The 12,196-nt window shown below is 34.7% G+C and overlaps 1 protein-coding gene across 1 annotated transcript in view; it reads left to right on the top strand.

The window, feature by feature from the left end:
• The window catches only part of LOC150107421 (transcription initiation factor TFIID subunit 1-like), a 688,572-nt gene that overhangs the window by 342,483 nt on the left and 333,893 nt on the right, over positions 1-12,196 (top strand). The window contains exon 18 of the mRNA XM_090391849.1: positions 7,276-7,449. Coding sequence (XP_090247975.1) covers positions 7,276-7,449 — 174 coding nt within the window. The remainder of the gene's footprint in view (positions 1-7,275; positions 7,450-12,196) is intronic.

The raw sequence follows: 12,196 nt of genomic DNA, 5'->3' as shown, positions 1-12,196 counted from the left end.
ACACAGGATGTCAAAATTTTGCAAGATGATCTGGATAGTTTGGAGGACTGGGCTAAGGAGAATGGATGTCAATTTAATGTGGCAAAGTGTAAGCTTATGCATTTTGGGGTGAAAAGATTTGCAGCAGTATATCACATTGGTGGAACCATGCTCTAGGAGATTGACGAGGCCATGGATTTGGTAGCGTTGGTGGATAGGGAGTTGAAGTTTGGGGGGGGGGGTCACATCGCAGAAGTGGCTAAATCTGCTCATCAAATCACTTGGTTGCTGAAAAATACTTTAACAAGCAGAGACAAACAAGTTATTTTTCCTCTATATCGAGCCTTTGTAAGACCCCATCTAGACTACTGTGCCCAGATATGGGTGGCAGGGTTTCTTCTTGATGGCGAGGAGGTGGAGAGGATCCAGAGGCGAGTGACCAAGATGATAGCAGATCTATGGAATGAAACTTATGAGAACAGGTTGAAGATTTGTGGGTTACAAAAATTGGTTGATAGGCAGAAATGGGGTGATATGATTGAGACATTCAAATTACTGAAGGGTTTCTATAAGATTAATGCAGAAGTTATTTTTGAGAATAGGACTGGTGGTGGGAGAACTAGGCCATACATGGAAGCTAGGCAAGAATGTGGTTAGCAAGGGTGTTAGAGCTAGGTTTTTTTCTTGGAGAGTGGTGAATGAGTGGAATAAGCTGCCAGAGTCTGTTTTGGGTGCTATGACCGTGAATGAGTTCAAGGTGAGGTATGATAGATACTGTGTGAATGTCGAATAGTTGTTCTTGACATGGTGTTAGGGCCGCCTTCGATGAGTATGTTGACTCCTTGGAGTTGCCCGAAATAATAATAATAGTTGTAAAGTGAAATGCAGTGATTAATATCTGAAAAGCAACTCTTGTAATGCTTCCAGTGTTAATAATGTTACAACTACCCATTGCAACTCTTGTAATGCTTCCAGTGTTAATAATGTTTCAACTACCCATTGCTGCAGTTTTCTCACATTTCCTCTCTCTCAATACTGTCTATATTTTTCTGTCGTTTCTTCTATTATATCGCTCATTGGGTAATTTTTATGCATAAACACCTGACAGCTGTTAGGGATTAAAGATTGGCTTCATGATAAGGTAAAACTTGATGATGCCTTATAACATCTTCCTAATTTTACCACAGGATGCTTACATAGTTCATTATACTTTTTTTTTTTATTACTTGCTATTTTACTATAATTACAATCTTCTACAATCCCAATTTAATAATGTCTAATGTTATTAAATTGAGTTCCTTGCGAATTATTTTCACTCTTCTCTATCTATAAGGTCGTATGTTTGTATTTCATCTGCCTAGCCTCTTTTTCAAATCTTAATGCCAAAGAAATTGTTATTAGAACTGATCACAGAAATCCTTAATAAGAATGATTTAATACTATTCTTGAGGTGTAGTGATCCATTGTTTACTTGTAGTCTTGGCTGACAAAGAAAGAGATTTACATTGAGAACAAAAATGCAGTTGTACTTGCAAAGTTACAAACAGAATTATATAAAAATCTCTTATTTGGCTGCCTTGACTTTCATTTTTTTAGTCAGTTTTTATGGGATATTTAAACATTTTTTTAGTTCCTTTATGGATGAAATAAGTCATATAAATCCCTACTTTTTTTAAGCTAACAGTTTTTGAAATTTTTTTGATTTAAATTTTAAAATTGTAACGTGCTCTGTTATAATTTTATATACTTTTTTTTAAGTCAAAATGAAGAAAAAAATTATTTTTTAGCAAATTGATGGGAAAATAAAATTCTCTCTGAATGTGAAAAATGTACTTCTTTAAATAAGGTTATAACAATGATTTCTAAACAAGTTTGAAAAACATTTTTCAAGATGGAAGGCTAAATGGCAGTGAACTGTGAAGACTTATGATCTGAAGATCACAAATGTTTTAACTTAATTCTAATGGATAAACCTTCCATAGAAGGGAATGGTACAGAATAGTGCAGACTCTGATTTTGAGAAGTGGTACAGACTTCCTTCCCCCCCTCCCCCCATTTCCCACAGTATGATCTTAGCTATCGTTGTTCCAGTACTCCTCTACTTTCTCATCCTACTTTAGTCCATTCTTTATGAGAAAATATTGATAGGACTCACTTTGGAAGTTTCTTGGGGGAGGGGGGGAGAAAGTGTTGCATATGAATTTCACTCTGTCAACATCTGGCAATAATTATAAAACTATATCTGATTCTGAATTTTGTGGAACAAATATTGGTGGATATAATTGGTGGATCTGAATTTTTAGGTATGAAAATGTGAAATATTTGATTACTAATTCACAGGTCCTATATAAAATTACCGTTTTTTTCTGGTTAGTAGTTGGAATGGGAATAACTGTTCGATGATGTTGGCACACTCTCCCATTGTGAGTCTTTGGCCTCCCTGGAGGTGTCAGATAATAATAACTTCACGAGGAGAGAAGGGTTGGCCATGAGAACACAAACCAAGTTAGGCCAGAAAATGGCACAAGTTATTGAGGATAAAATCCAATAGTTTTACTCCTATGTCATAAAGCTTCGGAAAAAGTATGCTTTTGAACCAAGTCAGATTGCAAACATGATGAGGTGCCTCTCAAATTTGATGTGCCTTCCAACAGAACTGTTGATATGAAAGGAGTCAAAACAGTGGCAATCAAAACAAGATATATAAGATATATCTTGTTTTGTTCATATAAGATGCCCCATGTATAAGACGAACCCTACTTTTTCAAACCCAGAATTAAGAAATCAGTATTTTAAACATAAAACAGAACACATTTGATATTTTTTTTAAACATTCAAAGTATATTTAGTAATTAGGTAATATTTTTAAAATTCATGCTAAGAAATTATGCATCACTCTCAGTTTCGTGCATATCATTTTCTTCATTACTATTAGTTCCAGACATATCACTTTCTTCAACCTCTACTGCATCACTTCTGTCTTTTGAGTCACTGTCTATATATATATATATATATATATATGAGATCATCCTCAGTTTCATCCATGGCATTGCTGATTCCACATTTTTTAAAGGACTTCACAACCACCTCTTGCTTGATTCCATTCCATGAGTTTAAGACCAATTTGCGTACCTCACTAATGGTTGATTTTTTCACTCTTCCTGTTGGTGTCAAGTTATTACCTGCTTTTTGCATCCATTTATTCCATTTTTCTTTCATCAGAGCTTTGAAGGGCTTGTTGATAGAAATATCTAGTGGCTTTAACTGACCTGTAAGTCCACCAGGAATAACTGCTAGCTGCGTTCGCAAATCCGCTGCAACTCTTTTTGTCTTTTCTGTTAAATATGCACGGAACTGATCAAATATGAGCAGAGCTGGCCTCTTCGAGCCCTCCAGGTCTTCTGGACCAAATCTTTGCAAACCAGATAACAATGATTTCTTCATTCATCCAGCTGTTCTCATGAACTTGGACAAGAACGTCACGTGGTATGCTCTCCTTAGGATATGTTTTCCTCTTAAAAATGAGCATAGGAGGCCGTTTGGTACTCTGCACAGCATGAAAGAACATCAGTATAGTGTGTTTTTTCATGACCGCTTGTTTTGATTGCCACTGTTTTGACTCCTTTCATATCAACAGTTCTGTTGGAAGGCACATCAAAATTGAGAGGCACCTCATCTATGTTTGCAATCTGACTTGGTTGAAAAGCATACTTTTTCCGAAGCTTTATGACATAGGAGTAAAACTATTGGATTTTATCCTCAATAACTTGTGCCATTTTCTGGCCTAACTTGGTTTGTGTTCTCATGGCCAACCCTTCTCTCCTCGTGAAGTTATTATTATCTGACACCTCCAGGGAGGCCAAAGACTCACAATGGGAGAGTGTGCCAACATCATCGAACAGTTATTCCCATTCCAACTACTAACCATGCTCAAACTTGCTTAAGTTTTTGCAAGCCATTAGTAGCAGAGGCTCTACCAATCGACCAACCTTTTTGCCTTTCCTGTGAAATCAACAATGTTCATTTCTCTTGCAAACCTTTTTGCCTCATATTGAATAAGCTTGGTTGACTCACATATCCCACTCTGGCACTGCTCCATAATCCAAGTCTTGAGCTTCTGCTCCAAGTTTGGCCTTTTTGCTGGTTTTCCTCTTAATGCTCTCTTCTTTTTTGGCATCTTGAGTAGTTGTTCTTCCTGTTTTCTCCACTGTCTAATCATACACTCAGTGGGAGGAGGTCCAAACTGTCTCTCTGAAGCTTTATTTCGCTGGTCTTTTGCATAAGCAATGACTTTTAACTTGAATTTTGAAGAATATGACAATTTTTTATTTTTGGACATTTTTATGGGCTAGTGTTCAAAATATTGTTAATGCATTAACTTATCACACCAACGAGTTGCAGACGTATAAATGCTTTCAAAAGTTCTGATTGGTTTATGGAATTTTTTTCACTTGGCTATGCTACCAATTATATATTTGGTTTAATCCTTTATCACGTGTAAGCAAACAAAGTTTGCACCTGAAGTATTTTCAGGACTGAGACAACTCGTGGTAAAGGTGGTATAAGTTCTCATCATTTGCCTTAGCATCTCCCATAATGCAAAGTGCATTTCCTTGCAGACATGTATAATGCCATGCATTAAGGGAAGGGTCACTACCCAGACCAGTTTCAACGAAATATATAATTGGTAATATAGCCAAGTGAAAAAACTTCCATCAACTTATCTCTAATCCAGAGAATTTTAATAATAAGGTGTGACACTTTTGGCAACTTGTATAGGTAAATTATGACTTCTTCATTACTTCAACCTTAGTATCACCACCTCTGGGTCTGGCTCCCATTGATGAGACCTCAATAAAGGTCGAAACCGGTCTGGGTAGTGACCCTTCCCTTAATGCATAGTATTATACATGTCTGCAAGGAGATGTGCTTTGCATTATGGGAGATACTAAGGCAAGTGATGAGAACTTATACCACCTTTGCCACAAGTTGCCTCAGTCCTGAAAATACTTCAGGTCAAACTTTGTTTGTTTACACTTGGATAAAGGATTAAACCAAATATATAATTCTGATTGGTTTATTCAGAATCAGCCGTTAATGACGTCAGTCGACAAAGATTGCAGAAGCCTGTTCGTAGAGACAAGGTACCGGCAGTTTCGTCACAGCAACCGCAAATCTCTATCACCTGGTTACCCCCCCCCGATTTATAAGATGACCTGCAATTTTTGGTCTAAAAATTTTAGGAAAAAAGTTTTGTCTTATACATGGAAAACTATGGTAACTTTCTTAAGTTGCTTCTAATATTTTAAGATTTCTAGAGGTGAGTCATACAGTCCCACACATCTTGAATGTGTTTAGTTTTCAAGTTAAGTTTAGTTTTAAATAAATGAAGTCTGTTACTTACACCTTGTCTATTTATGAGAAAAATTTAAGTAATTTACTTTGAGCTTCATTTTTGTTTGCAATAACTCTCTGTGCACACCTGAGTGTGTAACACATTGAGTATTCCTCCCCCCCCCTTTTTTTTTTTTTACTTCTATTGTGTAAAGAACATTTCCTTGTAAACTATGTTGAAAACATTTTGTAAAATCAATTATCTGAGATAATTTTTTTAAGTATTTTATTTTGTAATGTATCAATTTGTGGTCTTTGAAGTGGGAGAAGGGTATTAAGGGTACTTTGGTAATATTACAAAAATTGATTTAATATACATAATTAAAAGGTATAACGGACTATGAAGATAGGATTTAACCATCTTTCATTGCATTAATTATGTCTCTATAGATGCCAGGTTAGTTGGTTTGGGGTAGGACATTGAGCCTAACATGTTGAAGGCAAGATGAGATAACTACTCCTTTGAAAGAAGATAAAATGTCTTGTTCTATAGATTCTCCAGTGAGAATACAGTTGTTGTGTTCCATGTGTTTCCTATTTTTACAGTTGGTATTTTTCATTGATGATTTTCATATAAAATTTCACATTGTATTATTCAGTTTAGTTAGATCATGTTGGGTTGTTTTCAAATCAGTCTGTAATTTATTAGGATTCCAATGTCAGATCTTACGTTCTGTTTCCTAAAGCATCATAAGTTTCTTATCAGGCCACCTATATCTTGGTTTTTGAGAAAAGCAGAAAAAACAACAACAAAAAAAAAAACTTTTTTTTTTTTTTTTCCCCTCCTTGCATTAAGGTACTGTTTTTAACTGTCCTCTCATTTTGTTTAAATGACCATACCATATTAGATTAGCTGTATTCACAAATACAGGAGCATTAATAATGTCACATTTTTTTATTTTCATGTTTAATATGATTCCGATCGATGCCATATGTTTGCTCTGTAGTGTCTCTCAGAATTGGATCTATAGTCTTATCAATTATTTTATTTCTAATTTAAGCTTTAGATCCATAAGTTGGATTAAGATTAAGGAAAATTTTCATGCCATTTCAGGCCTAGTAAGCAGAGTTGTAGTCTGACCAGGCAATGAGATTCTTCTCCTGCATGGAGACAATTCACAGACATCTATGCCTGTAGCAGAATTCCAACTTGTGTCCTATTGCAGTTTCTCTGAAAGTGTGGTATGTGTACCCATGGAAAGTATGCTAAAGGTCTTAAGGAAGCACATGGCTTTTTTTTTCTTCTTTTTTTTTTTAAACAAACAAACAGATTACTTTGTTCTTACCTTTATATTTTTTTGTTGCCATTTTATTCTAGATAAGTGTAGGTCTCTGTCATTAATTTTTCAGTAACTAAACAACCAAAAGGCAGTTTTAACAAAATGTGTCTCGTCACCTATCAACTAACTTCCAGGACTGCACCCGTTTAATGACACAATCATGTTCCAATGCTTCAACAACCTCTTTGATTTATGTGTAGATCAAATTGTTTTTTGCATTAAAAGTTTAAATTCAAATAGTTCAACCACACGTTTGGAACTCTGTTAAATTTCATTCATTTCTTTAAATGTTTGTATTATTCAAAATTTAAATTTCATAATTTTTGCTTCTATTGTATATTAGATTTGTATAACTAAAAAAGGTATTTGATAATCTAAAAATTTTAGAAGTTTATAATTTATTATCATGCAAATGTTACAAATCTTTATAATTATTTGTATTGGAATGAAATATAACATCTTCCAGCTTACCTTGCCTTGAGAAGGGCGGGGGAGGTATGGTAGCGTTAATAAAATTTTAATAGAGGTATGTGGGGATCAAAAGGTGGAAACACTGCCCTGTTGTATCCACTTTGCCAACCAGACCTTAGCATTTTGATATAGTTTATTATTATTATTTTAGCTTAGAGAACATGAAAGACAAGCATCTGGAGGAGGAGAAATGTTTTTCATGCGTACACCTGAAGATCTAACAGGAAGAGATGGAGATATCATTTTAGCAGAGTATTCTGAAGAACATCCTCCACTTGTTAACCAAATTGGCATGGCTACTAAAATTAAGAACTATTACAAAAGGGTAAGCTTATTACTGTGTTACACCATAATTTTCCCAAAACATGCTCTATACAGATTTCATCTGTTAGTATATCAATGTCTTGTATTTTATTATTATTATTACATGACACCTCCAGGGAGTCGATAGACTCGTCGAGGGAGGGGCACTCACTCTATAATACTGTCTCCACCACTCGATCCACCAACTACAACAAACCACAACTACACGAAAGCCATCTACTGCCCACCACAACTAGTATTTTCAAAGACAATCACAAACATCCACGGCAAGATTCAAACCCACATCCTTTTGGCTGGAGAGCAAATATGCTAACCACTCGAACAATCAAGTGGGTTGTTGTTGATGAATTTAGTGAATTTTTCAGTATGTTATTGTTATAATAATTTACTATTTATTTATGGACTGTCCTTTTGAAGAAAGGAACCAGATGTTGGAAATGGCGAAGAGCCATGAACAGCATTATAAGTAGTCTGGTTTCCTCTTCCTTGCTTTTCAAAGGAAGAGAAACATTCTGTAGTGATCTTTGCATTTCTCTCATACAAGATAACAATAGTAAAGCAGGATCTAATGTTGTTTTTATGGGGAGAGAGAAGTTTTAGGTCATGAAGTTTTGAAGACTTTTGCTTTTTTTTTTATGTATAGCATGTTAACAGATTTTATTACTCTCTCTCTCTCTTTCTGCTGAAAATGCAGAAAATGATTTAAATACAATTAAAGCAAAAAAAAAAAAAAAAAAAAATCCTTTCATCCATTTCATGAATTATATTACAAAACATATTTCTTTCTGCACAATTTAGATATTAGATATTTGCCTTTTTTTTTTTTTTTTTCTCTTTCATAATATTAACAAGCTCATTTTTTTTTTAAAAGTCTGCTGATATTTTTTAGATTCCATTCAGCACCCTGAAAGAAACAAAACAGCTCTGTAGGTAGTTTCCGGTATTGAAACCACGTATTAATATGAAGAGTTTATTAAAAATAAACAATTAAAAAACTGACAAGTTTCGATCGTCATAAGATTTATATCACCAGGTTCAATGGCAGCTCGTCCATAAGGGCTGCAGCCCCTCCAGTATAAAATGAAAGTTCCCCTCCAGTATGAAATGAAAGTTCCTGTTTTATTATTGCTGTTCTTAAATTTTTATATATTTATCTAAAAACCATTATTTTCTCGTTTGTAATACAATAGTGCTCGATAGTATTTTATATAATTTTGCAATAGTCAATGTGCTGTGTGGGCTAGGGCTAGTATCAGTACTGGTTAGTATACTCAATGCTGAAGCTGCATTCCATGCAGACCACACCAAATCGCTACCCAGTTGGGATAATGTAGTAGAAGCAACACATGATTTAGGTGCAGTTTGGGCTGGTAGCATTGCAGCCCAAGATAGGTTGCTACTACACAAGCACAAACAACACAAATTAATGTCATTGTCATTATTGTAGGTAAATATTGTGGTTTTTCTTTTTTTCTATTTAATGCTAGCATTTCATTTATATCTTTGTAGAAATGAACATAGAGAAGAATTCTGTTAAATATTGTTAAATTTTAGTTTTATTAATGATATAATTTTTTCGATCCATTTTGATTTTTTTTTACTTTTATTGCTATAGTCCCACAAATTCTTACGAGCTGCCACTGATCAGGGTTACTTAATGGCATATAAAAGTTTTACACAACAAAAGCTTATTGACAATTAATTACACATGTTAGATGTTTTTAATAACTTCACAACTGTTGGATAACATTATTTGTTAAATATTATGTGTAAAACTTTTATATGCCATTATTGCTGATCAGTGACAGCTCGTAAGAATTTGTTGTGGTGGGACTGTAGGAATAAAAGTAAAAAAAAAAAAAAAAATCAAAATGGATCGAAAAAATTATATCATTAATAAAACTAAAATATAACAAAATTTAACAATATTTAACAGAATTCTTCTCTTCGTTCATTTCTACAAAGTTATGAATTAAATAGAAAAAAGAAAAAGCACACTATTTACCTAAGATAACGACAACAACGTTAATTTGTGTTGATTGTGCTTGTGTAGTAGCAACGTATCTTGGCTGCAATGCTACCAGCCCAAACTGCAAGTAAATCACGTGTTACTCCCACTACATTATTCCCACTGGGTTGCGGTTTGGTGCAATCTAATATGTGTAATTAATTGTCAATAAGCTTTTGTTGTGTAAAACTTTTATATACCATTACCCCTGATCAGTGGGAGCTCGTAAGAATTTGTTGCAGCAGGACTGTAGCAGTAAAAGTAAAAACGTTTGTTGTCAATAAGCCTTTGTTGTGTAAAACTTCTATACACCATTAGCCCTGACGATGTAAGTCTTACAACGCACGAAACTTATTGGGATTTAATTTTATTGTTTATTTTAATAAACTCTTTATATTAATATATGGTCTCAATACCAAAAACTACCTACAGAACTGCTTAACCATAGAAACCTACTTCTAAACAAAACAGCTCTTAGATATGCATAAGCACTGTGACCAAGTATATATAGTGGAACAAGTCAAATTTTAATGGAATAAGTAACTAAAGTCTAGAATGTTGTCTTCTGAGAATAGAGGATGCTTGGAAAAATAATATCCCAAATGTTGTACTACTTAATGCATCTGAACTTTTGAGATTATTGGATTGTTTCATTGCTGCTGATGGCAACAAAAATAGCTTTTCTGATTTGCTAAGGAGGTTTATGTGAAATTCCTCCCCATCCATTTTTTTTTGCTGGCTTGATTGGTTGGATTTGTGGCAGTCTCTGCTCTGTAACCAACAGATTGTAGATTCTAATCCTTTTGTAGAATTGCATGAATAGTATGTCTTTTGCTGGTTGCTAATTTTCATTGCTCAGTGTAAGACTACCACCCTGTTTTTTAAGGCTTGAAGTGACTTGAAAGGAGGTCCGTGCCTTAGAATATGATTCAAGATTATGATTCTTAGTCCGGTGTCTAAGTCCTTATCATAGTGGCAGAAAGATACTCAAAATATAAATCAATAATAAAAAAAATTTAAAAAATCTTTGCATTTTATTTATTTATTTATTTACTAAAATAAAGAGCCAAAAGGCTTCACTTCAGTAATCTAGATTTATAAAAATTAAGTGGATATTAAATCCAGCATTATTTCGAAGCCGAATATAGAAACTATAAAAGTTTCGTATGAAATTTGACTAGAGAGCTTACTGGAATGCACTCGCTGACTCATGATCGTGATTCATGTTTTGAATGTAGTTAATGGTCTGTCTCCCTATAACATTAATTGAAATATATTAGAGTTTTTGAATGAAATTGTATATAATTTTTGTTACGTGAGATTTCCAGTGGGATTTCTAATCACACCTGTATGTGTGTGTGTGTGTTTTCTATAAACTGCAAAATATAAGGACCCCTCTGGAAGACGTCTGATTAGTGGATCCAGGAAGGGCAGACAGTCGTTAGCTTCCAGTTTCATTGTAAAGTGGATTTTTGGATGCTGGCTATTTGAGTATGCTAAGAATGTATCCAATGTGCCTGGACTGTGTGGCCAAATAGTAAACACATCATCAACCTAGCATAACCAAAGCACTGGTTTTGAGAGTGGCTGTATTGATAGCTAGCTTTTCCAAGTGTCCTATGTAAAAATTGGCTAAGAAGGGGGGGGGGGGGGGGGGGGGCAAAAGAGGAGAGCCCATTGTTGTCCCATCTAATTGTTTGTATATTTTCCCTTTCCATAAAATAACTTTCATGTACTGTGAATTTAAATAGTTCAGATACATCAGGGGGGAAAATGTGACTTCAGTAAATCAAGGGTTTCGATTAACAGTACATTTGTGAATAGTGACGCGATATCAAAACTTACCATTATGTCTGAGCTTTTTAAGGTATGGTTTTCTAAAATATTTTTTAGGTGGACAGAATTTTTAACAAAGGAGGGAGAACTGATTGTGAGAGTGGCTAGTAGTTTAGTAAGTTTGTAAGGGTATACCTTGTTTGTGAATTTTAAGTGCTCCATATATTCTGGGTGTTTTAAAATGGAAGGGCTTGAATTAACTGTTTCTTTAGGCCAGGAAGTGACTTTTTTCAATAATTTTCACACTTTATTTTTTTGCAAGTTGGTGGGATCCTGATCTGTAATTTGGTTGGTTGAGTGATATTGTAGAAGTATGTGCATTTTGCTTTCATATTCTGTTGAATTCATCACCACAGTTGCATTCCCTCTGTCTGCTTTAGTTATAACAATGTGGTTATTACTGTGTAGCTCTTTTAAAGCAATGATTTCCTTATGTGGAATATTGTTTTTGGGAGGTTTGGGGGTTAGGATGTTGGCCACATCTAAACGATTGTTATTGGCTGTTGCTGGAGGCAGGTTGTATATTCCCCATTCATGGAAGCCATTATTTCGGAATTTGCCTGGGAGTAACAGCAAAATTGTGTCCTCGACTTAATGCACTAGTAGTTTAATTGGTTAAGGCTACTGATGATAAATTCACAACGACACGATTTTGTTGTAATTATGGTTGTTTTGTAGCACTATGTTGTTGGAGAATTTCAAATTTTTTCTGGTACCGGTTTTTAACTTTGACGAATTCTATTTTAGCTGTTCCGTCGGAGATGCTGTCAGTGAGTGGAATAGTTTGCCTGTTGAAGCAGTGAGTGCATCTTTTGTGAATGTGTTTAAGGGAAGGTATGACAGTGGTTTGGATGATGTGCAGCTCTTCTCAATAAGTCCTTGTTGACTCCCTGGAGGTCTCAGA

This window comes from Typopeltis vanoorti, chromosome 4 (assembly GCF_054136105.1).
Source record: "Typopeltis vanoorti isolate ZY-2024b chromosome 4, IOZ_Tvanoo_1.0, whole genome shotgun sequence".
In the NCBI taxonomy this organism is placed as follows: domain Eukaryota; kingdom Metazoa; phylum Arthropoda; class Arachnida; order Uropygi; family Thelyphonidae; genus Typopeltis; species Typopeltis vanoorti.
The sequence above is the reverse complement of the archived record's forward strand: the minus strand, read 5'-3'. Positions and strand labels throughout refer to the sequence as shown.